At 43.0% G+C, this 25,868-nt stretch overlaps 2 protein-coding genes and 1 long non-coding RNA gene across 6 annotated transcripts in view; 1 reads left to right on the top strand and 2 right to left on the bottom strand.

The window, feature by feature from the left end:
* Positions 1–257: 257 nt before the first annotated feature.
* On the bottom strand, positions 258–5,993 carry LOC108616323 (uncharacterized). 2 transcript variants are annotated; one of them, XM_089472403.1, is made up of 5 exons: positions 5,921–5,993; positions 3,352–4,630; positions 2,575–2,791; positions 2,247–2,506; positions 258–1,430 (listed from the first exon to the last, which is right to left on the bottom strand). In XM_089472403.1, exons 2-5 carry the CDS (start codon positions 4,611–4,613, stop codon positions 437–439), a joined length of 2,733 nt encoding a protein of 910 aa, XP_089328529.1. In that variant the 5' UTR covers positions 4,614–4,630; positions 5,921–5,993; the 3' UTR covers positions 258–436. The 2 variants fall into 2 exon arrangements, with proteins under 2 accessions (XP_089328529.1, XP_017866927.1); XM_018011438.2 differs by having other exon boundaries at positions 5,618–5,988.
* Positions 5,994–6,763: 770 nt separating this feature from the next.
* On the top strand, positions 6,764–14,253 carry LOC149268370 (uncharacterized). Its single transcript, XR_016270448.1, has 3 exons — positions 6,764–12,659; positions 12,726–12,824; positions 12,918–14,253. It is a non-coding gene; the product is annotated as an uncharacterized LOC149268370 (long non-coding RNA).
* Positions 14,254–18,148: 3,895 nt separating this feature from the next.
* Positions 18,149–25,868, bottom strand: part of dve (SATB1_N and homeodomain domain-containing protein dve) — a 109,635-nt gene continuing 101,915 nt past the window's right edge. For all 3 annotated transcript variants that reach the window (XM_018011521.2, XM_018011522.2, XM_089470003.1), the window contains 4 exons: positions 24,246–24,455; positions 23,920–24,149; positions 19,534–21,365; positions 18,149–19,435 (listed from right to left, as the gene is read on the bottom strand). In XM_018011521.2, the coding sequence (XP_017867010.1) occupies positions 19,276–19,435; positions 19,534–21,365; positions 23,920–24,149; positions 24,246–24,455 (2,432 nt within the window). In that variant the 3' untranslated portion in view covers positions 18,149–19,275. The remainder of the gene's footprint in view (positions 19,436–19,533; positions 21,366–23,919; positions 24,150–24,245; positions 24,456–25,868) is intronic.

Raw genomic sequence — 25,868 nt, 5'->3', positions numbered from 1 at the left:
CTATATTTATACAGCTATTGTGAAATATGTATAAATAATATATCATATTATAATGATCAATTTAAATGCAGTGTACCCGGAACAATTTTAACATGCTGCATTACACTGTTCGCCGAAATATTGATGCATGTGTCGAAAATATGGGTTATAGTGCTTGAGTAGCTTACAGTCGAGACCAAAATATTGATGCACCTGTCAAAAATATTAGTTACACTACGCAGCATACATTCCTGGCCAATATATTGGATACACTGTACTTGTGTGTAAATCATGAAATTGTTCGATTATATTTTACTATAGATGCGTGCATTACATGAAGTTTAAATATGGCTTAAGAGCTAATATAGAATATTTGATACGTTTAAACAGATATGTAAAAAATGTAACAAGAATTGGTTAACTTTAGTCGTTCGTTTTCTCTTTTTTATGTGAGTGCTTAGAATAGGGTCTCTCTCATGGGCTTGTGAACTGGAACGCTGCGCTCGCCATCGCTGGCAGAGCTGGAGCTGTCGTTGGCAGCGGCAGCGCTAAAATTGCCGCTTACCCGGCGCGTGGATGAGTTCTTTCGCTTCTTGCGCATGCCACGCTCCAGATCGATCTCCGCGGCGGATGTGGAGACATTTGAGCGAGTGTCATCGTCAGGCAAGGAGGCGATATCTGGTGCAGCGACCTCCTGGAAGTCACTGGCTATGGTTGACGTGGACCCAGGTCTCTTCTGGGCATTGCTGAAGTAATCCTCCACGGCGGGATCCAGCTGGGCAGAGGCCCGCTGATTGTGCTCCATTGTGTACACCTGGGCGCTCACCTGCACGCTGGTTGGCGTCTTGGGCTTGCGTCTGGCAAAGGGACTGCCTGGCTTGCTGCCGATACTATCGCAATCGGGATCGGTGAGGAACTCCACACTGTTGGCCACAAAATTGATGCGCTTAAAGGGCGGTATCTCCGCTATCTTTGGCTTCCTCTTCGTATACGGACTGTTCTCGTAGCTCTGGAAGTTGCCAATTTGCTCGGCACTCTGCAAGTTTTGCGTCTTGAGATGTGCAGCCGGAAAACGCGAGTCCTCGATGCTGAAGCGTCGACTGCCCGACTGCGTACTGTATTCCATATATCCAGTGCGACGATGTGGCTGATATTGTGCCGTTCTCTCCTTGTCCCGGTTGGAGAGCATTTCGACGCTGCGAAATCTTTGACGCGAGTCCAGCTGCAGTTCCTCCTCGCCGCCCGAGTTGTCGTCATCTGCCTGCGTCTGGCTACGGCGCAGCTGCTTGCGATTGCGCTGCGCAGCGGACAGATCCAACATGGACTTGGCTGGACGCTCCAGCTTGGGCATACGCAATGCATCCTCATAGGACGGCAACAGGCTAATCTCCTGCTGCTGCTGCAACGTGGCTGACGACTCCTCGCGCAGCATGCGTTCGTTGATATCGCGTCTGATGGGTTTGGAAGAGATTGGGGATTTCAAGGATTATTATATATCGATATAGTATATATCTGTTCGTATATATGTACGTATATAACTGTCTCTCAGTCTATTTGCAAGTCTGCCTCATTGTATCATTATATCAGAATATCATTTATCTAGTCTATATGTATGCAGCAGTATTCATTTGGTATTTAGTTGTTGAAGCAGCCGAGAGAGTTCCCATTGGTCAGTTGAAGCTTGACTGTAACGACCTCTACCTGTCGTAGGTCTTCAGATTTGAGCGCTTAGGCTCTGAGTGTAAGTCGCCCTATATAAAGGGCAGACTTACACTCAGCATTTCTTTAGTCACCCAAGCCCGGTAGGGGTCATTCGTGCGGTGCAGTAAAGTCAAGTAAAGTGAAATAATGTGAAGTGTATGATCGTTGAGCTAAACATTAAAGACTTGGAGGAAATGTTTCGACGAAATAGTTAAAAGAAATACTTAAAGGAATCAGAGGAAATACTTAGAGGAATCACAACAAAAATCGAAATTCTATAAAATTCTTCCAAATTCATTATGACTTCCCATTTTCAATGGGTTCAGGGTATAAAAAGGTTAGAAAAGGTTATTGGAATATGTGATAACAGATTTGTGTTCTACTGCATAATATAATTAATTTAAACTGGTGTTATTATGAGTTTCTCATATGCTACCAGAGTTAACATCTCATAGTTTGTGTGACCTTACATTATAACTGTATTACTCGCAAGGCTGCTGCTATTATTGGACTTGTAATATTTCATAGCTATTGCTAATATTTTGTAGTCAACTGTAAAAACTTACATGCGTTGCAGTTCGTCATGGTTGGCATTATATTCCCTGCGATTCTGTCGTTGCTTATGCTTACGCATCATCTTCTGAAAGCAGCCAAAGAGTAGAGCCAGCACACCTAGGCCCAGAATGGAGAGCATTATGGTCGACCAGACCTTCTCCCCGCTGCTGTTGCGCGCACTCACTGTCCAGTCGGAGAGGCAGGCATAGTCCCACAATTGGCCATAGAAGTTGGCCGGCGAGGCACAGCGCAAATTGTGACGGTCCTTGAGCTAAGCAAGAAGATCATTAGTTAACTTATTATTGATCACATTAAAGGCGAGAGAGCAGTGTGAGTCACCTTGGCCGGCTTAGCTGTGAGATAGTCATAGAACTCGACGAATAGCGGATTCTGGCATTCGCATATCCAGGGATTGTCGCCCAACCAGATCTGATCGAGAAATTTGTTCGCTCGAAAATGTCCAGGTGGAATGGGGTTGATCAAGCGATTGCCATTCAAATGTAGATCCGCTAGCTCGGGAAAGCCACTGAAACTGTTGTTTCTTATCGTTGATAGCCTGCAGAGGAGAAGAGGGTAGGGAAAGAGTTTAGATGTGACTTGAAGTGAACATGACAACAGAAGAAGAAGAGAAGATATGATGAATAATAGTTATATATATAAAATATATAAAATTGATAATTATTAATCGGCTTCGATAGACTCTGGAAATTTTGATAAGCTCTAGATATGAGAGTGAAAATTCTGAGAGAAGTTCGATGTAAAATATCGCTACTGTTGCACTTGTTGCTTCTGAGGTAGAGGACGGTACTAAAGGAGCTACCGACAGAGATACGGAAGGAGGTACTGAAGGAGATACTGAAGGAACTGATGATAAAACGTCTTCTATCTGCCTGTTACAATGGATTCAAGGTTGAGTTTCTACTACCATGAAGTAGCTGGATTTACTTAGTAGTGATAGTAAAGTGAGGTTAAGGTCAAGGCCACTACAAACACCAAGGGAATTTCCTTTTAAGCCTTATAAGCCTATACCTATGGATAGCTATCTGTCTATCTATCTATCTACCTGTGTATCTATCTATCTATCTACCTATATATCTATTTAACATAGAATCTCACCTGCAGTTGGCTAGATTCAGATGTTGCAGCGTTTCCGAGCGCATCAAACTGGGAAAATAGCTTATCAGATTATTGGACAAGTCCAGGCGTTGTATAGCCGATAGGCCAGTTAGCGCCGTGTTCTCAATGACGCTGATTTCGCACCAGCTCAGGTCAATGACGCGCACCGAATTGGAGACGATCTTCGTTAGCTTCTGTATGATATTGCGACTCATATTGAGCTCCAAGAGCACATCGTTGCCACTGATGAGATTGCGATCCAGATGAGCAATCTCATTGTAGGCCAAGTTGAGGTGTTTGAGGCGCTTCAAGGGATTGAATGCGGCATTGCCAATGAAGCGCAGCACATTTTGGGAGAGATCAACCAGCTCCAACAGCGTGTTGTTGGCGAATGTATACTGGTCCACCGAACGTAGGAGATTGCCCCGCAAACGCACCTCCACGAGGACGGGCAGGCCACTCAAGTCGATTTGATCCAGATTGCAATAGGAAAGATCCAAATTGCGCAGCTCCAAGCCGACAATCAGATCCTCCTCCCAGCCGAACTGCAGCGCTGTGTTGTGCGACAGATTGAGCACCTCCAGATTGTAGAGGGCCTCAATGAACATGGAGTTGAGGCGCTGCATGTTGCAGTTGCTCATGTCCAGCTCGAGAAGACTTCGCGATGGCAAACGCGCCAGTTGAGCCAGCTGATTGTTGGCCAGGGAAAGGCGCTGCAGATTGGGCAGCTGATTGATCAGCACATCGCCGCCCACAATGGTAATCTGTGCCGCAGACAGATCCAGTTCATTGAGGGATTGGCTGTTCAGCTGCTCGCTGGCAACGTCGCCGCCAAAGTTGCCCAAACTGTTGCCGCTCAGGCTCAGCCTCTTCAGGCTGGGCGCATACTTGAAGGCCTCGTTGGGATTGATGTGCGACCAGTCGGTAATCGAATTGTTGGCCAGCAGCAAGGTGCGCAGTGAGGTGAACCCGATCAGCGCATCCGCAGCCAGATTAGCTATGCGATTGTCCGACAAATCCAGATAGAGCAGCGAATCCATATCGGCATACTGTCGTGGAAATTCCGTAAAGTCATTGAAGGAGAGATCCAAATGCTCCACGGGTATATCATTAAAGTTCGGATAGCTGCGCAAGCCGCGTCGCGAGCAATTCGCATAGAGGCTATCGATGATCCAGCGGCATTTGCAGACGGTCGGACAGTCGACAGCAGCTGAGCAGCCAAAGAGTCCCGTTAAGACGATCGCCAGCAACAGCAGCTGCATTTTGTAGAGGAAAATACCTGCAAGAGTGGGAAAGCAGGAAAATGTGCAATTTTGTAGTTATGCTATTATTAATTTGTAAAGCACAATCAGCTGTAGAGCTGGTTGACTATAGAGCCTATTGTATGGTTGCTTTCTCAATTCACAGTCCGTTTATTGCGCATGCATTTTATTGAACGCTTATCAGCAAAAAGTTAAGCTAGCGTCTGAATACGAAACCGATGGAGCAGACACCCTGCAAAAGCTATAATGAGTAATTCAGTGCAATATAACTTGTTTCTATCATCTATATATCTTTTGGTTCGAATTGGCAATGCAAAAAGGTGAACGGAAGTATAGAATAATAAACGAAAGGTCGAATCAGTTGTATGAAGCGAATAGCTGGGCAAAGGGATGGATGGATTGGGGTTGGCGATTCGATTGGTTAGACGTTCTGGATATATTTCCTTTGTAAACGTTGAGGCCATGCATTTATTTACCAATCTACAAGCCAATCCACAAACGAAGAGGTCTATAGGCTGTATAAATAGGTAACGATATAGTTTTTTTTAGAACACTCGACTTTGCTCAGTCCAAAAGTCATAAATTTCTTTACAGAAACTGTCACAAATTCCTTAGAGCCTGAAGATTCTCTTGTATTACATTCACATATTAAGTATTCGATTCGCATAGATCTGATTTGAGATATATAACTATCCATTTATACACACAAATTTGATTTCCTTTAAATGTCGCACAACTAAATATAAATATTGAAATAATGAGAGATTGTAACACACTATGGATTTTCAAGTCAAGTCTCGTACACGCACTCAAGCAAACCACCCGTTCCTCACTCAATCACAGGGTATACACAAAATGAGGCCCACAAATGGCAAATGATTTGTATCTGCATTTGGCTAAATAAAGACGAAAATTTCAACGCAATTGTCAACTGCGTCGCATTAGACTCGATTTAATAAAGAATTCGCTTAGTGCTCGTGACGTCACAATTGTATCTCATTCACCTGCTAAGAAATATTATTATTATGTGCCCCGCAATGTTGCTCTATGGGAGAGTCGAGGCGAGGCGAGGCAACTCGCGTTATCTTATCGATGCTTGGCAGGAATGGGGGAGTTTTCTTCCAAATGTGGAGCAAACCAAACACAAAACACAACAAGTTTTTATACAGAATTTAGTGAACTTTTCGGTTATTTTGAAACACTTGACGTGTTTGGTGACCTTTGCGGATTAGTTGTCTACATTTTTTGAAGGGCCTTCGAATCACATGCGCGCCTTATAGATATATATTATATATATTATTGTTTACTGTTGTAATGGTATTTTTTTGCCTATGTGCAATCTCTAGCCAATGCCGTTTAATACTGAGTGAATGAATAAAATTACTCACCTGCAGCTACGGCAACAGCAACCGTTTTTATTTGATAAGATAAGCCGGGCGATAAGGCTGAACAGTGCTAGACAATCGCGGAAGCTTGTTGCTGTGTTGTAAACTGCTCAAATATCGCAAGAGCAAAATAATACCAAAAAAAAAAAAAAAACTTGAGCAAAGTGGGTCAAGTTTAATTTATGATTGATGGATGAGGCTGTCAGCTAGAATAGTTACCAAATGACCCATACTAAGTAATTAATGAAATATATATTGTAGAGGTATAAACTAATAGTAATTTATTACATTTGGCATGTGACATAATAATAAGCAATATTATTAAATAAAAATATATATATATTTTATTTTTTTTTTTAATTTTTTTTTATATTTTTTAAATAACATTTAACAAAAATCTTTCTTAGTTTTACTAATAAGTAAATTTACATAAATTTATTATTTAAATATTTTTTTTATGTGGTTAATTTTTTTTTCTGCTCTAAGTTTTCCGTCTTTATACGTTTGATATAGCGAAGCTTTTGACAGAGTAATTTAACTATTCAACCAGAAATCTTTACAAAACGAATAAAGTACTGGCAAGGCGAAGATGAAGATGAAGGTGAGGTGAAAATAAATAAGAAATAAGTAAGCTTAAGCGAATGTCGCCGTTCAACGTTGACTTCACTTGGCATGTGATGAAGTGCAACTGCAAATTACGCCAAATGTTTCGCGCTCTCACAGTTTATGTATGTGTGTGTGTAGGTGTGTAGGTGTGAGGGAGTGTAGAGGAGTGGGAGTGGATGCCAGGAACTACTACAGACCGACCGACCGACCGACTGATAGGGCATTAAAATTACCCTCACTCAGCGGATGTGGCTGTGGCTCTGACTGTGGCTGTGGCTGTGGCTGTTGCTGCACCCGCCACTGACACTGACTGCAAATCGTTGCCAGACACCTCTTCTAACCGGATTTATTGTAATGAAGCGTGCGCAAAACAGAAACGACGCTTGCTCAGCGCTCAGACAGAGCGATAAAAGATGCACTGCCAAATAAAAATCCGGACAAAAACAACAACAACAACAACAACAAGCGAAACTGACGTGTTGACAGCAACATATTTGTGCTGTAAACGGCAGAAGGGAGTGGGGCAGAGGCAATGCCAGCAGGAAATACAAAAAATGGGACTAAGGTGACAATGAATGGGCGAATTTGAGTGAGACTAGACGTGCGTATGCTCTATAAAAAGAACTTATAGAAAATATATGGCAGTGCTCCTTCATCTTAAAACAGAACAGAGTTTGGTAGAATCTATAAGAGAATCCAAAGTTTTCAGAAAGTCCGACTTCCCTTATGCTGTGTGTCCGTCTCTCTCTCTCTCTCCCTCTCTCTCTCTCTCACATATTTTTTTCTTTCTGTTTCTTTTGCTCTCTTTCTCTTCTATATACGTCTCTCTCTTTTGATCACTATCGCCCCTTCTAGTTACTCTCTTTCGCCATCTATCTCTTAGTCTCTTCATTTCTCTCCTTGTATCTCTCTCTCTGTCTTTCCTTTTCTTCTTCTTGTTTTCTTCTTTGTTTTTCTCTTTCCTCTCTCACACAGACTTTCTCTCTCTCTTTTTTGCCTTTATTTTTTGTGTCTCTCGGTCTGTCTCTTTGTCTCACTTTGCCTTTCTCTCTATCTCTCAAATTTCTCCTCTCTCTACTTTTGTCTTTTTCTCTCTCTCTCTCCCTTCCGTCGCCCTTTTTGACTTATATTGCCCTATATTTAAACTATTTCTATTAGCTCTAAATCTGTCTTGCCGTAGTCTATCTAACGAAACTGTTTCCATTTGATGCTTTAAGCCAACGTCACCTTGAATCTAATTTACCATCTCGGCTCACCTTCAATATTAGTGAGTGTATAGAAAAAAGCGAAAATAATTTCGTGAAAGCGTCGCCAACATTAACAAATACAATAAATAAGTTGGCGCAATGCTTTTGCTTCCAGTTCAGTGTGAGCTGGAGAAGATGTGGAAGTCGAATGCAGAAGTCAGCATAACGCCGCAGCTGGAGCTGATAAGACGCGCTGACAGGATGTGGCCGGGCAGCATAAACTCCAGGAGCTCCTGCTCCTGCCGCAGCTACAGCGCCTGCTCCTGCTCCTGCTCCTGCTCAAGCTGCTTCCGTTAACAACTATTGAGTGCGGTCTGTCAAGCTCGTCAAGCGACAAATTCGGTTGCCCGGGCAGCGTCGCGACGCTCGCGGATAACTGCACAGATAATGGGCAGCGGAACAAGAAGCGCGAGAGAGTGAGAGAGAGAGAGAGAGAGATTGATAGAGAGTGGGAGATAGAGCCATGTCTTTGCCGTTTTAATGAAGCTCAGTTTCCGTGTGGGTTTCGGCGTGGCCCTAGCTTGTCGCTAGGATAATTAGCGGCTCGGGCCATGCAAAGCCGCCGTTGTCCTTGGCCAGAACGTTGGGAATTCTCACAGTTGGAATCACAAGTTAATGCCGCGCGCCAGTCGCCACTTGGTCCTTTTGTTAATGGATTGATTTTCAAATTTCTTCACTCATCTAATCTGGTTGACTCTGCACCCAGCGCGCTTCAGCTTCATCGCTTCACTCTGCGCACTTTTATGGGCAATTTCTAGCTGCTTTTTAATAAGAAAAGAAGTGCTTTTTATTTATTTTTCGGTTTTTTTTTTTTAGCACTGATTTTTTTTTCCTTTTTTTGTAATTTTATTGTGTCACTTACTTAGCGAAAGTCCTTGTGGGCGCTGCTCGGAAAACTCTGTCCCTGCAGCGAGTCCGAGTGCAGTCGGGAAAAAAGTTTTGCCTGAATGACAGCTGCGTTGGTCAGAGATAAGCGCACGCCACAACCCCGCACCGCACCGCCCCGCAGCAGCTCTGACAGCCGTTGTGATAAAGCAAAAATTGTCAAGTGCCGCCCCCAGCCGCCCTCCTGACTCCTGTCCAGGTGTGACTCGAGCTCGAACGGAAGTTTACCGCGGCAATGCCTGCGCGGGCTGTCCTGTCTGTCCTGGCTGTCTGCCTGTCCAGAGCAGCTCTCGATAGCTTAGCGCTGTACAAAAGTTGTTAAGCATTTCACACACACTAACACAGAGAGAGTGAGTGTGTGCCTCCTTCCGTCTCCTGCCGATGCCATAAAGATAAGTTGTGCGCCCACATTATGTGGCCTCTAATCGCTGCGCCATGCCAATCGTCATCAGAATTCTGGAATTTTGAATGCTCTAGATTCGTTTTTTATGCGTTGCCCCCGCACAAATTATGTTTTTTATTGTTATACGCTCACTGTGTGTATGGGCGTGGCATAAAAAAGAAGAACAAGAAAACAATTTACTTCTATCTGCGCGACGATACGTCACAAAGGCGATAAACATGGCTGTGGTCCACATTCCTTTGCCATTTGCATATCCTGTTTGGCTTGTCCTTAAAGCCACTGCCCCGAACTTTAATTAGAGAAGCCAACGAGCGGGGGCCGTGGGGTATGGGCTGGGGCATTTAGATTTGTTGCAGGCATGCTTGCTGCTAACGAAAGCAGCTTAACACAAATATCTTAAATAGCAATAAATTTCGATTTTTGTACACTTTATGAATTATAAGCTTAAGCAGCGCACACTCAGCCTCCTGCCACACCCCCTCCAGTGCGAGAAGGGGTTCGCTTGACTCTCTCTGTATATGTGTGTGTGTTTGTGTGCACCTTAAGCATTTTCAACGTGCCAGCGCCAAAGTTTCAGCTACCCTCAGCCCTGGCTCTGGCTCTGCCCCATCCATTCCATTCACTGACAGCCTGGCAAAGATTTAGACAAAGACGCCAGCCATTTACTGTTATTCGCACTGATAGCAAAGTAGTAGCCAGCCCACCCCAGTGGCAGCTACCCCTACACCTACCCCCACTCTCACACCCCCACAGGGCTACCCCTGCCCGCCCAACTCTAGCTGAATTGGGGGCAACGCACAGCGTCTTATGCCGAGTGGCATTTTAACATTTTTAAGACGCGACTTGCTTCCGCCTCTGCCTCTGTCTATGCCTCTGTCTATGCCTCTCGCTCGACCTCTTCTTCCCCTCCACCCCCTCTGCCAGGCTTCTGCCGCAAGCCTTTCCAGCCAGCATCTCAGTTACGACGAGGCGCAGCGCCATAAATCAATTCGTATTAGTTTTATGAAATGTGTACCTGCGGCGTGCAATGTCACACATACACACACATATACACACCAGTACAGGCACAGCTACACACACTGGCACACACACAATTACAAGCAGGCAGCTACAATGTTTATGTACAACAATTTATGATCAGGCGGCTGGAGCTTTGAGGCTAATCTAATTAACATTAAAATTGTTATAAATATAAATGCATAGGCAAGTATTTGATGAATCTCTCTCTCTCTCTCTCTCTTTCTCCTATTCTCTCTTCTCTTTCCCTCTGTCTATTTGATAATTTGCAATTGCCTATTTACTTTTCAGCTAGTTTTGAGTCATGATTTGATCTACAAGTGGGTTAAACCTCGAGCGGCCAAGCTAGTCAGGCAAATTGGAGCTAATTGCATAAGAAATAAAATATATAGTTCTTTCACAAAAAGCAGGGCTGCTCGATAAATAAGCTAGCCAAAACATCGAATTCCAAGTGAGTCTATAGATGAGCTAATTACTAATGTGTTAATCGAAGGTAAGGCAATTGTGGAAATTTAATATAACTTTTACATATAAGAAAATAACAAAACATCGAAGCATATATATGTATACAATTAGTTCAAAATGCAAAACAAAATTTTTTAAAACATATGTATAATATTTTTATCAAACTTAATCGGTAGGTCTAGTAGCTCAAGAAGTTCAAGTTGAAAAGCTAAAGCACAATTAGCAGTACTATATCTCAGCTGGAAAAATATTTATTTAAAAGTTTAACGTCTGATTTCTCGCTCTTCATGATCATTCAATCATCATCAACCAATCTAAGCGCACTTGCATTATCACAAATTCTCAGCACGCATAAACGCTTCCAATTTGATTTTGTTGGCGATTTAATAAGCAAATCTTTTATTTGGGCGCAGCGCCTTCCACGTCTCGAACGGCATCAGCAGAAAAAGGCTGGGCGAAGGCGTTGCCAATTAAGCGCGCTCTGGCCAAGGACTTGGCATAATTCATTGTCCTTGAGCCGTGTCCTTATACACACACACACAGAGGCAGAGCGGCCTAAGAGACGCATGCATATTCATTGCATACCTCAAGACAAAGTCAAAGTCTTTTTTCGCTCGTTTCTTTTCGAAGGAGAAAAAGGGAGAGAGAGAGAGAACGAGTGCGAGAATTTGCATAAATCTTTATTTCTTGGTTGATTTTAGCCAGGCTCTCCTGCTCTGTGCATATATTTAATGGAACTTTTTGAATTATCGCCTGACAATGGGATTATCATTTTTACATTGGCGACCGCGCGGCAGGACATGGCCGAAAATGGACAAAGGATGCACGCCGCCCACCTGGCAAGCGTTTGGCTAAGCCAAAGTGCGCTGTCGAGCTCCCCTGGGGGTAATTCGCAGTTAACGTAATTATCATCGTAAATTATGCGCGAGAAAAAAGCTTTATGAAAATGAATTGAGATTGAGCCGGGGCAAATGAAATGTGAATTTACAATTGATTTAAATAGTCGCAGCCAGGCAGGCAGGCAGCCAGATTGCTGAAGGTGAAGCTGAAGTAGCTGAAGTAGTTGAAGGCGCAGCGCCATAAAGAATACTAAATCAAAGCAAGTTTCAATCTATGAAAAGTTTCCGCCGGAGACTGGGGCGATACTTCGTACTCCTGCCTTAGCCCAGTTTTTTGGGCAATAATCTGCTGCGCCGAGTGTCATAAATAATAATTAAACAACTCGCGTTGTTAAGTCTTTTTATTACGATCCCAAGACAAACGACAGTTGACAGCGGGGGCGTGCGCCAGGATAAGATGCAGCATCACACCCAGGACAAGGGGAGAAAGGGCGAGGCGAGGCAAGGCAAGGCAAGGCTTAGTAGCTAGCTGGTAGCATGTGCGAGCTTTTGGACCATCCAGCATGCCCCCAGGCTTATATGAGTAGACGCACAATTTTCCACGTTAGGAAAATGCTTTTCCCATACATTGTCTGGCACATGAGCCAGCCGAAAGGGAGCAGGAGGTGGGCAGACGTCGCTGGAGGCGGGCAAACGTCGGCCAGGCCAGGTGCCTTCAGGCCAGGCCCCACTTCATGTTGGATGCTAAGACGTAATTAAGAAAATAAATAATAATCGCTCGATGCACAACAGCTACGAGCATGTGTGTGTGTATGTGTGTGTGTGTGTGTCAGCTGGCGCCTTTGACTTAAGCCCACGTTGTCATACACTTAAGAAAATATCTTAACTGGAACAGCAAAAAGGACCACGCAGGACACACAGAGTGGACTTACGCTGCCTGCACGTAGCTCATTTTTGGGCTAAATCCTGCCTAGGCAGAACCTTCAACAAGAATTATTATCATTTAATGGCACATCCAGCTAGTTACACCAAAAGGTTTAATAAGCCCCCCTCAGCTCGCCCTGAGCCAAGGCCTTTTACTTTGCCTCTTGTCGCTCAGGGGTTGAGAGCTATAGCAGCGGCAGCTGACCCAACTGTGAGGCAGAGATATGGAAGCAGGAGCAGCAGCCGTAGCAGTGGCAGGAGGCAGTTTCCTAGAGGTAAGCAATTAGAAGCCAAACTAAAATCTATTGCCTATAAATCTGCATAGATCTGGTTTTATATAGTTTCAGGCAGACCAATTGAGTTGGGAAAAGGAGACTTGGCTAACTAAACAGACAAAGGAAAGGTAAATAAAGCCAGCTATGCGAATCTCACGATTCAAGGTAAGGCACCCATTTAACAATACTTTCCTCAAGATTTACATTACTGGAATATATATATGTATTTATATTTATATTATTTATATTTACCATCAGATTTCTGGGTACTGCTCTTCTCCTCAATTCTCAAGGCAGCTGATGATTATGATGAATTTGCGTATTTACATTCATGTAAGTTTGCATTAAAACAAAGCCGATTAAATTTATAAATCTCCCGCAACACTAGCTACGACTCGACATAGTTATTTATGTAAGTCGGGAGCTGATTAAGAGCTCTTTTATTATAGTGGAACAAAAAAAACTATAGAAACTACCCCTTTGCAGCAGTGCAACCCCCTGCCTCTGTCCATCGCCCTCTCCTTGCTGCTTGGAACACACTTTTGGCAATGCTCTCATTAACTAATTTGGCTGCGAGTGCAGCAGCCCGGTCCGCTGGGCAGAGGGCAGCGTTATGGGTGGGTGGCAGGGGAGGGACATCTGAACCCTCCTTCGTGGAAAATCGCCGTGAATAGCGAATGTCACAAATCAAAGCGGAATTATTATTACTTATGACCATTTAATTGGACTTGCGTTTATTCATTTGAGTTGCGCTCGGTTCGCTCGAGTTGCTTGTTTTTGTTTTTGTTGCTTTTGTTGTCGTTTTTGTTTGTTTGCGCACTCAATTTGGCAAATGGTTGTGCCACAGACATTGCCACCGCCATTGCCGCCACCGCAAATGTAACCACCCCACCACAGTCGGAGCCACAGCAACAGCAACAACAACAACAAGCACCGCCAACTATTTGGCTCGCACGCTCATTAGTTTTATTGGCCCGCATATCAGTCAAAGCCACAAAACTATTTATGCGGACCCAGGTCCAGCTACAGACGCCGCCTCCTGCTCTGGGCACTGCACTGCCTTTTGGCGCTGCCTTCGCTCGCTCTCGCTGTGTGTTTGCCAAGGACATTAATTGCCGAAAAGAACTTTGTCTTGCGGCGTTGCGCAGCAAAAGTCGCCTCAAATGTCCTTTTAATGAATTGGCAGCTATCCTTTACAGCATTTGCCCCGTTTGCTCAGTTGCAGCACGAGAGCCTGCACGAAAAGCCTCCAATAAATCGCATTGACAAAGCATAAAGACAGCCAGATTTTGGCGACTTAAGTCCAATTAGGTAGAGTTGATGAAGCTACAAAATGCATTTATAGATTTTGCCATGCCTGAAAGTTTAGTTGAGCGAGAAGAGTTTGAGATCCGCTGCAGAGATGAGAGCTGAGAACTGGGTCTTGTGCTGGGCAGGGGAAGGGATGGAAGGAACATGTAAATTCATTAAGAGCAGAAAGTCAATATGTGGATCGAAAGGATTCGCTAAAGCTTGGATCAAATAGATTGAAGAAATCTTTGGCATAAGCCTATAATATCCTGTGGAGATTAGTTACATAATAGAAAAATGTTATATTGTTAACTACATATATAAATACCAAGTTTTAACATATGATTCAATAAATCCCACATAAAACCTATATAAAATATTGTCCTAATACATTTAGTCTAACTTTTCTAACAACCTCTTGTCGAACTCGACTTAATTGCAGCTCTCTTTCAGTTTTACTTAATTATGCTAACATTAAACGAGATTTATTTGCCATTAAACATTATTATGGCATCAAGTATGACAAAGTTTTGCGTAAAGCACGATTTATGCAACGCAAGTACCAGCAAATACTTGAGCAAAGAAAATTATGCGGTATGTATTTTATTTTTCTCTCTTTCAGGTCTTTTTATTTTGTGTGTGTGTGTGTTTTTTGTTTTTTAGCAAAAGGCTGGCTGGCCACAGGACGGACCGCGAGTTGCGGCGCAGTTAGCTATGTAAATGTTTTCGCAGCTGTTTATGTATTTACTTTTAATGCCACTCGAAATGGCGGCTGCCGCTGTGTCTACCTCGGCAGCCAACCGCGCGCCGAGAATGCTAACAATTTTAATTAATGGATAAAGTTCTGTGGAATTCCAGCTACAGCTACAGCTCCGACCTCGGCTCCAGCTTCACTTGTAACCAAGTGTTTGCCAGTGGTCGGCAGCTGGTTTTTAGTTTTTCGGGGGTTGTTGCAGAGCAGCATCTATTTATGCATTCTACCAACCCGATTCGTGGCCATTCAAAAGCATTGCTGGCCAAAGGAACTCGGAGAATTCTCTTTGTATTGGTGGCGAAAGAAACAACATATTTTATTTTAGTTGTGTAATAAAATATATTTAAATAAATATAAATACATTTTAAAAAAATATTTGTTTCGAAATTTAATTTTTACAACATATTTCAGCTAAAATAAAATAAATATCGTCTAAAACGATCGTCAAATGCAGTTCATCCAAATTTTATTGCATACCTTCAGGCGGCAGCAGAAAATATTTATTTTTTCACCAACCACCAACCAATTTGCATAATTTTAGTTTTTGCTGCATACTTTTGTGCTGCGATTTTTACTCGCTGCAGGTAAGAAAAAAATCCTTTTGAAAAATAGCTCTTATTCAGCTATATCCTCACGCAGGACGAAAGCAATTGGGTTTTTAGACTCGCAAGGAGCAGCGTCAACGATTGCCTGCAAAAGATAAGTATGTCATCTAAGAACCGAGGACTTGTAATATTTCAGTCCCAATGCTAATAGCAGAAGAAATCCTGTATAACTTGTACCCTAAAAGGACGATCTGTAGGTCCTTTAGCTATTTAATACTCCTTGACATTATTCACTATGGGACATCCCACACGACAGGATCTGCAAGGATGCGACTGAGTTTTGTCGATTTGATCTACCAACAAAGTCCTTTGATCCTTAGATGACCCCATAATATTTTGGTGTATATCAATGTATATGATCCTTTCGATGTCAACGCAACGAGTCTTGTCAAAATCGGCAAGGATATGACCAAGTTAGAGTTATTTTTTCATATCAGGACATTCTTTGCATAGCCATAACTCAGCCATATCCTTGACGATCCTGCAAGGATATACCTTTCTGAGCTCGTGAGCTCATCATCTATCGATTGGCATTCAAGGATTTTGAGGATTCCATAAAAAATTTTACTTCAAATTTTTGCAAGGGGTTTGGTCGAAAAATGGCCAACAGCCACCTTAACTTGGCCGTTTGAAGGACTAGCAACTTGTGTTTTCTACCATAGAAAGTCCTTAGTCCACTGATGACGCATATGAAACTAGAAGGACGAAATTCCTTTTAACAACGGAGAAATAGAGACTTATTTGTGCAGAAAAAACTGTCTCTAGCTCAGCCGTATCCTGGCGTATCCTGGCAAATTTGACATCAAACTAAATGGGGTCACCAGGACTACCAACTGGCCAAGTGACATTAAAATCGTCCTGCTGGTTAAGGAGTTATTGGCGTTTTAGCGTGTTTTGGGCGATTTCCTTAGCTGTCGAGGCCGCTCGGCAAGTCAAGTCCTGGATCCTTAGATAACCCCCCTATATTTTGATGAGGATCGGTGCGCAGGACTCACACGATCCTAACTCTTCATGTCTTTTCGTCCTGCGCAAGGATATGGTGGAGTTATGCCCTAAAAACTAAGACGTGATTTGTTAGTGAAATTTAAAAAAACGTTGCATACCCAAAGGGGCAGCCGAAGCTAAAAACTCAATTTGCAGAGAAATTTGGCTGATGTAACAGGCGAACAGAAATGGATGCAAGTGATCGCAATTTAGGGTATAAAAATTCTAATAGCATAAGCACATGGGCATTTGAGCGGTTAATTTTAAAGCTAGATTTCAAAAGCAAAAAATAAAACGGGTGTTATTTTTTAAGCCATTTTCTTCACTAATAAAGAAAATAAAACTTTATATATGGTATTTTCAAGCTAATCTTATTCAATGGAGGAAATTTATGAATTGCCTTTGGTAGTTCTTGAATGTTTTTCTACTCGAAACTTAAGGCCATATACATGGCTATAAATGGAAAAAAGCTTTAGCTCAGCTAAATGCTGATTAGATATTGCTAAATTATGCTATTATGCTATCATAAATACCTATATCACATATATCGCTAAATCAGTTACTTATGTAATAGCTAAAAAATGACCCGATAAGCGCTTTGAGACAGCATTGCTCCGTTTTAATATTCATAAATAAAAGCCCAGTTAATATGCGCTGTGCTCATAAATTGTGTGTTGCCATTTGGTTAGCTACATTTGCCAAACGCCCACTGCTGCTGCCTGCCTCCTGCTTGTCTGCTGCTCTTGCCTTAGCCTCGCATTTTTAATTTAAAAGTTTGCGATAACAAATGATGCACAGCCTCCACATACACACCCACACACGCACCTACACCCACACTCACGCACACCCAGCCGCCCATTTGCCCATTCAGATATGTACTTAAAATAAGAAATAATGTTGACTGCTGATTTAGGAGCTGGCCCGCACAGTGTTCACTCACATGCATACACCTATAGCTATCTATAGCAGCATATGTGCGTGTGTGTGTGTGTGTGTGTGTGTCTTGGTCGAAAAGAAATGTAAAAAGAAATGAAGCAAACTTTGGTGCTAATAAATTGTTTCATATCTCGCTGAAGGCAACGCTAATATACTACGCCACCGCAGATAACTCATACGCCGCGTAGCCAGCAGGAGCAGCAATCGCGGTGGCAGCAGCAGGAGGCGTTTCGTTTTTCTTTTCTCTTCATTCATATATGCATATTTATTTCCCCATTGCTTATCAGCGACTAACACAAAAAAAAGAAACGAAGGGAATGAAAGAAATAAAGCAAAGCAAGTCCTGCAGCACATGAAAAATTGCCAAACACATTAGCCGCCGAGCAGACGCAGCAGCAGCAGCAGCAGGCGGCAGCCAATGAAGGCGCTCACATAAGTGCACATGAGTCTGGCCTTGCGTTCCTCTTTTTCCATTCACATGTAAGCGGAAATTATAATAAATATTGCTCTTAAAATAGTATTTTGTAATGGAAGTGATAGCAGTTATATAAGTAGTTAGTTTGCCTGGAAATGAAACTTATGTGCATTTCTTTTATTAACCGTTTAAGCAATGAGTGCATTAGGTTTGTTGGCAACACCAAGTTGGCTAGTGAATGTTGTTAGCAATACCTTAGAGAACATAGAAATATATATCTGAAAACGTAATATACTTTGTTTTTATATAAGAAGACCACGAAAGTTTTGAGGCATATTTTTCTGTTGATTGATATATCTATCAGATATATATTAGAGCATATAAAATATACCTAATGTCCACATCAAAATCTATATATTAATCTACCCATATCATACACCTCTTTATGCCCTTTCCTCCCCCCTTTACCCTTTCCATTGATAACACAACGAGTTTAGCTCAAAAATTATGACATTTAAAATTGTATTTATTTAATTATTTAATAATTGCTGGGAATACATATTATAATATAGTGTATGTATATGTATGTGTTTGTGTCTGTGTGTGTGTGTGTCTGTTTTTATGCTTTCAATAAATTACAAGTAAATTTAGTTGGGCTTTTATTTATTATAATTATTATTATTATTATTTCTGTTTTTTTTTTTCGTATATTTTTTGTGGCTTTTGTATGCTTATGGATCTAGTGGAACAATTCATATTAAACACGTTTCAAGTGTGGCTATAAATGTGAATCTACGTTGTTTTTTTTTATTTTTTGTTTAAGTTGTTAAATTTGAAATTAATTGCAGCGGCATTTTCCGCCGAAAATGTAATGCCTTTTTCAGGTATTAAATACCAAGATATACAGAAATGTTTTAGATTAATTTAATTCTTTTCATTTTTTTTTAAATTTTATTTTTTGTTGTTGTCTTCATAGATATGTGCTAAGCTGGAAAACGTACAAGAAAATAAGGCGAAAACTAAATGATATTCTAAAAAGAAACAAGAAATTCCCAATGCTATAGTTTAGTTATACATATATATATATATATAAGATATGTAAATATATATATATGTATAGCATACATATTTACACATGAAATTGGCTCTCTTTGGTTACACTCCTAACTTTGCAAATTGTTTGAATAGTTCAACTTATTTCGATATATTTTATATTTAGAGTGTTATATATGTAGTTATATATATATATAGGTATATATAATTAGATATTTGATTAGTTCATGATGCTACGAGCTACAAAACGTTTGCCTTTGCTTTTCTGCGATAAATTAAAGTAAGTTTAGATCAGCTAATTTTAATTTTTAACTAAGTTTCCTTTACGTCTGCTCTTGGCTAATTCTGTTTTGCTTACTGGGCCTGGTTACTGGGTCTAGGTAATAGCTCTGGCTATAATACTTTGAAGAGACATTGCTTAACTAGATAGTCTAAGGGAATTCAACTTGCTTTATGCTCAATTTGTCAATTTGTCAATTCGTCAATTTGTCATAGCTGCATAGGAGTTAAGTCTAAGTGAATATTTGTTTTAATATATACATGTAGGGGATAGTCGGGAGGGATGGGGTAGAGAGACGTTTAGTCGCGCTCCTCGTACTTGGGCACAAAGGAGCCGAGGCCGCCCAGCTGCCCGCATTGGCTGTTATCATAGAGCGACATCTTGAGCCGCTTGCACTTGGCTCGCCGATTCTTGAACCAGAACTGCACATTCTTGCTCTCCAGCCGTGGAAACTTTTGACTGCAAAGAGAGAGCAGAGAAAAAAGAGAGAAATTGTAGTAGAGTTAATTTAATTCGCCTCTCTCGCTCGCTCTCTCTCTTGTTCTCTTTCCACTTACCGATAGGGCATCGTGTTCAGATCCTCGGTGTATTTGAGTATCAGATTGTGCGAGGGATGCGTGTTCATGGCGAACCACTGCTCCAGCTTGGGCACCTCGGTCACTGGGTCGATGAAGGTGCGATTGCGCTTGCGGCGCTCCTCGTTCGAAATGCTCGACAAGTTGAGTCCGGCGCCGCCCATCAGGGCGTTCGGCTGCAGTCCAGCCGCTGCCGCCGCAGCCGCCGCATGATGGGCATGCGGATGGGCGGCGGCTGCCTGGCCAAAGGCCGGTATATAGTGGCTCATGTACATGAAGGATTGCGAGAACATCGAGTTGGGCACCATGGGGAAGGGCAGCTGGTCCTTGTGTGGCGTCACGCTGCCCGCCAGATCCGGCGAGGGCGAGCGAAACTCATCCAGGTGACTTGTGTCCTGCTCATTCTCATCGTCATCCTCGTCCATGTCCAGCTCATCGTCCTCTTCCTTGGGCGTGCTGCGCTTGGTTGGGCTGCCGCCCGACTCCTGCTCGTTGTTGTTGTCGCTGTTGTTGTTGCTGTTGCTGCTGTTGTTGTTATTGTTGTTGCTGTTATTGTTGTTGTTGTTGCTGCTGGTGTTGTTGCTGTTGTTGCTGGCCGCAGCGCTGGCCTCCTCATTGCCAGCAGTCTCAGCCAGGCCGCTGGCATTGGCGTTGGAGTTGGAATTGTCCTGGTCGGGCAGCTCGGCAGCATCGCTCGCCTTTAGCACAATGGGCTTCTCGTCGTGCTCCTCGACGCCATTGACCACATCGCTGTTGACGCTCTTCGAGCGCTGCTGCTGCTGTTGTTGCTGCTGTTGTTGCTGCTGCTGCTGCTGCTCCTCGTCGTCGTCCTCCTCGAGCATGGGCGAGCCGCGATGTCGCTCGTGTGTGGTTAGGGAGAGCGGCAGCTGCGGCGTGCTCGGCCTGCTGGGCTCCTCCTCCAGCTCGTCCGAGTGCTGCGACATGGTGTCAATGTCCTCGGACTTCAGGCTCATCGGACTCTTGAGATAGTCGTGCGACATGGACAGATTGCCCATGCTCAGCGGCTGGCTGCCGGCGCTGCTGCTCGAGTTCTGACCCAGCGGCGCATGCTGACTGAGGTAGCCATTCATGGCCGCATGGCCCAGGGCGCTCATCGCGTTGCCCAAGCTGCCGCCGCGCATCTCCGCGCGCTTCTGGGCCGCACGCGCATTCTTGAACCAGTAGACCACGTTGTTGACGTCGAGCGGCTTGCGGCCGCGACGGGACTCCAGCGCGTTCAGCTGCACCACATAGGTCTGGATCTGCTGGCGCGAGGGATGCGGGTTCTCCTGGAACCACTTCTGCAGCTTGGGCAGCTCCATCTCGGGATCGAAGCTGGTGCGCATGCGCGTCTTCTGACTGGGGTACTGGCCGCCGTGCGCCGTCGCATGGTGATGATGATGCATGCCCGCGTGCATCGGATGCACCAGCATGTTGCCATGATGCCCAGCCGCCTGGGCCTGGCCCACCACCGCCGCATTGGCATGGTGCCCGGCCGCCTCGTTGGCCAGCAGCAGCGACTCGCGGCTGCTCATGGCGCCCAGCGGATTGGCAGCGGCGCCGGCCGCATGAGCCGCCGCTGCTGCAGCGGCCGCCATGGCCGTGCCCACGGGAAAGTCCATGTCGCCGGGCACGACGGGCACCGTCGACGGCGCCGACATAAACGGCAGCATCTTTGGCGTCATGGCGGACTGCGGCGAGAGCTGGTTCGACCACCACTGATCGAACTTGCGGCGCAGCTCGTCAGAGATCTCCCCGCCGGGCAGTGCGTAGGTGTTCTGATGGGAGCTGCGACAGATTTGCGAGAGCGTTACCTGCAAAGCGACAGAAACAAATGGCGACTAAGCATTAGAGACGTGACTGTACTTGAGAGGATTGTGTGTGAATTGAAAGGGAATCTATTGGAAAATCCAGGATGTGTATTTTTGGGCTAGTTGTAGATCTAATGAATCATGAATGAAGCATTCTCTGATGGAAATAAATGACGACTAAGTATGGGTGCGTAACTGTACTTGTGAGGATTGTGTGTGAATTGAAGGGGGATCTATTGGAATATCTAGGAATTCTTATGGATTTCTGGCCTAGCATAGTTCCAGATCTATTGACAAATAATAAGGATCTTTTTGTATAAAAACAAAGAGCGATAAGGATAAAAGACGTGACTGTATTTTCGGTACTTTGATGTAATTTGAAAGGAAATCTATAGCAATATCTCGCAATTCCCATAGATCTCTGGCCTGGCATAGTTCCAGATCTATTGACAAATAATAATATTCACATGGATAAAAGACGTGACTGTACTTTGGGTACTTTGGTGTAAATTGAAAATAATTCTATTGAAATATCTAGGAATTGCCATAGATTTATGGTCTACTGACAATTAAATAGGACTTTCTGACTTAGAATCAGACGACACCTAAGTATTATAGACGACGTGACGGCACTTTGGTATTTCTGTGTAACTTAAAAGGGAAATGTTTGCAAATGTTACGAAATATCTAGAAATTGCTATAGATTTATGGCCTAGCATAGCTGCAGATCTATATCACATGCTATGTCACAATTGACACAGCGATTGGACTTTCTTTGCGACGCCACGTTCGAGTCAACTGTCTGGCAACTGTCATAAAAAATCACAGTTCGCTAAGCCAGAGGCCAAGTTGGTTTGGTTTGGGGTTTTCGTTTGGTTAAGGCCCTCAAGTGGACGGGATTTACTTAGCCATAAATGTTGGCGGTGCGCGACTAACTGAACGCTGAATGCTGATACCACAAAAACTAATACTAACTGACAGAGATAGAGATAGAGATAGGGTTAGAGGGAGAGCTGGCGGCAGTTGGTGGGAGGTAGGGCGCGATAAATAGATAGTTCCTATGCGGCCGATAGGGAGCGACAACAGCTTATGCGATTAAAATTGAATTTAATGTTCAGAAATAGAAATGAATTCGTAAGTTCTTCGTTTTCCGGGCTAGCAATCACGCACATATCTATCTATCTATATATGTGTGTATGTATGTATGTATATCTGATAGGGTCTAGTTGGAGTTGGGTTTCTGTTATGCCGTATTAATGGCTCATAGACACCTCTGTCTCGACTCTACGTGCGCCTCCATATGATAGATAATGTCTGCTTGCTATCAGCTAAGGAGGCGCCCCAAATCACTTAAGCTGCACACAGCTTGGGGGAGCGTGGAGCGGGTTGTCTTGGTGTTATAGACCACTAATTGTAAATAAAAGAAGAAGCAGCAGCAGCAGAATGAGGGGGGGGGGGGAGTGGAGCAATTATTAAATTGATTTTCATATCGTTTCGAAATGCGCGAAGAAGCCACGGGACAAACACACGCTATCATAGTATCTGTCTGCGAGTGTGTGTGTGTGTGTGTGTGTGTGTGTGTTTGATGGGAATTATAGGAATATATATGCTTATCATGTGATTAGAGCCAAGCGCTTTGCTAATATTAATCAGGGCCAATAAAATCAGTCGCAATATCAATTGAAGGGTATTTCGGTCGTGATTTCCGATAGTGTTATGTATATATATATATATATATATATGTATGTATGTATGTATATATAAGTCTGTGATTTATGACTGACTGTCAACAAGTTGGGGGATTTAGATGTGGGTCATGCGCTGCCTGCTGCAAACCATTTAAGACTATGATCCAACAGTTGCAACTAAGTCCTGGGGCCTAAACAATGAGCTCAACCTATCGAAGATATAATATACATGTATAAGTGTGCATATCTCTCTCTGTGTGTGTGTGTGTGTGTAGTTGTAAATTGTTTTGCGATAAGCGCAAAGCTGATTAAAAATGAAAACTATTGCAGCAAAGGATTTGTTAAGTGAACCAAAATAAATGAACTCGGCTTAACAAAACATTTCTTTGTAGTCATTATTTTCAAGCAAAATTTTGATATGCAGACACAAATACATATCTATACATATACATATATATAGTTAGACAGAGAGACAGACATGGGCTATGACTCGCTGAAGGCTGTTAAGAAAGGGCGCAAAACTTTTGTTGCCAAGGAATCACATGTATGTGTGTGCATGTGTGTGTGTGTGTGCGTGTGTGCGTGTGTACTTATGCCTCAATTCACGCAAATTAGCGGTTTGAGTTTTTGGCTGTGAAGTTTTTACTTTAAGCTGCGGCTTATGCTACGCCTAGGTAAGGGCTGGTTCGAAAAAAACTCTCTCTCTCTCTCTTTCTCTTTCCTCCCCTCTCGCATAATGGGTAAGACTAGATAAACCGCTTAGGCATCATTATAGAACTTTTGTCAACTCAAGTTAGCAGAGTTCAAAGCGAATGTCTAATTAGCTATAATATTATATTGAGAGAGTCACTATTACATGCGTCACTCACCTCGTCTAGGGGGCAGCCGGTGGAGCGGAGCAGGGCGTGTGACTGGAGTACAAGCAGCTTCAAGAGCTTGTCCTTGATCTCGCCAAAGGGCGAGGTCTTCGGCCGCAAGATGACAATGCGCAGCGTTATAACGGAGGTCAGTTCGCCAACTATGTCGCTAACCGGCACAGCCGGATTATCAGAGATCTTTTCCAAGGGTATGGGCTTCCAGTGCTTAATGATGAGAGAGCCTGCCGAAGGATAGAAAGAGAAAGAGATAGAGATAGAGAGTTAAAGTATTATTATTATTATTATTGTTTGGGTTATCTTTCATCCTTGCGGCTCACCTCGGGCTGTGTTGGCCACCTCCTGCGAGTAGCCGAGACGCTGCAGCGCTGTCTGCACTATTTCGCTCCAGGGCGTGGCCGCTGCAATGATCACATAGCTGTCCGTCTCAATGTTTGGCCGGCGCTTCCACGGCTGACGCGTGTCGATGGTGAGCGAGGCGTGCAGCGAGTGCACGGACTCAACCACGCAGTGCAATGGAAGCGATTTCGCTGAAAGAGACAGAGAGAGAGAGGGAGAGAGAGAGAGAAGTTAGAGAGAGTGACAACATATTATAGAGATAAGTCAGTTGTCTGAATAGCATATACAGATATTAACATATTTAATCTGTTGCTCAGAAAATATATTAATTATGAAATATATTCCTTATCAATTTCGGAAACTTATTAACCATAAACCAAACTCGTATCATAAGTTTATTAAAGGAAATTGAGTTAAGATTTCAATAATTATTTCATTATCAGTTCAGTTTTGTAGATAGAAATATAGACAGAGAATTGAGAAATTCCAATTGAATTTGCTGAACCAATTCATCCAATGGAATCAACAACTATATGGCTGAACACTCCAGTTCAATTTGATGAACTAGCTCATTCACTGACTGGGAAACTATAGCAATAGAGTTGAATAGTTAATTCATTAAATGTGGAACTACAATAATAATTAATAAAGTTAAAAATTTGGATAAAGTTTCAGCTCAATTTAGGGAACTAGTTAATTGATTGTTCACAAGTTCAAAATAGATTATAAATGCGAGTTGAATACATTAGCACAAAATATGAACCAAGAACAAGTTTATTGTTCCTGATGGACTTTAAATCCCTATAAATATTCATCATGTAGTTCCAATTCATTTTGTGTAGCACCCTACAATTGTGCTTCGATTCCATCAGCTTAACTGTATTAAGGTAAGCTTAGTGTGAGTCTGTATTAGCTAATAAGTAAACATACACATACATACATACAATTGGTTTCTGGTAGGAAATATACATAAATAAACCAGATGGTACTCCCCCCTTCCTCTAGCAACTAGTCAGCTCTTCGTTTACAAACGGCCACCCAGGGTAGTTTGCAGTCCATCAACTGCCATTTCACTTCTAATTACAGCCCTGTGGAGCAACTCGCACCGCTCAACTGTTGCAGCTAATCGGTTTAGTAATGCGCTGCGAACGCTTCAACTGGCGCCAAGTGCAAATCGCTCAAAATTAAAATCAGCAATTAAAACATATTTTATATATATATATATATACATACGTATATATACACTGCCACGCCCACAGTGCAGCCCACAAGTACTTAAATAAATGATTGCATGCTGCGGTTAGCCATAAAATGGTTTTAGCCGCTTACCCACTATCAAGCAGGATTATGAATATGAATATGAATATACACATATATCTGCATGTGTGTGTGTGTGTGTGTGCATAATGTATATATCGTAATTATTTATGAATAATGCGGTTAGCACTTGGACTTTATAGACCAATATTTTAGTTGGCCATTTGATTGGCTTTGGCTTGAGAGAATTTTTCGGGTTTCCATCAGTCAAATATTTGGCCTAAGCCCTTTTGGTCTAAATAGTTTTGGGCAACAACTATTTCGCCGCGACCAATTATGAAGAGCTT

Source organism: Drosophila arizonae, chromosome 5 (genome assembly GCF_054131065.1).
Source record: "Drosophila arizonae isolate 15081-1271.41 chromosome 5, UAZ_ARI_1.0, whole genome shotgun sequence".
NCBI classification, from domain to species: Eukaryota; Metazoa; Arthropoda; class Insecta; order Diptera; family Drosophilidae; genus Drosophila; species Drosophila arizonae.
The sequence above is the reverse complement of the archived record's forward strand: the minus strand, read 5'-3'. Positions and strand labels throughout refer to the sequence as shown.

Bases quoted from the DNA above. Each gene is read 5' to 3' on its own strand.
- LOC108616323 (XM_089472403.1), bottom strand. From the start codon at position 4,613: ATGCAGCTGCTGTTGCTGGCGATCGTCTTAACGGGACTCTTTGGCTGC. The intron at 2,792-3,351 runs GTGAGATTCTAT...TCTCCTCTGCAG, and splicing joins CTGAATCTAGCCAACTGCAG to GCTATCAACGATAAGAAACA. The intron at 1,431-2,246 runs GTAAGTTTTTAC...CAAACCCATCAG, and splicing joins CATGACGAACTGCAACGCAT to ACGCGATATCAACGAACGCA.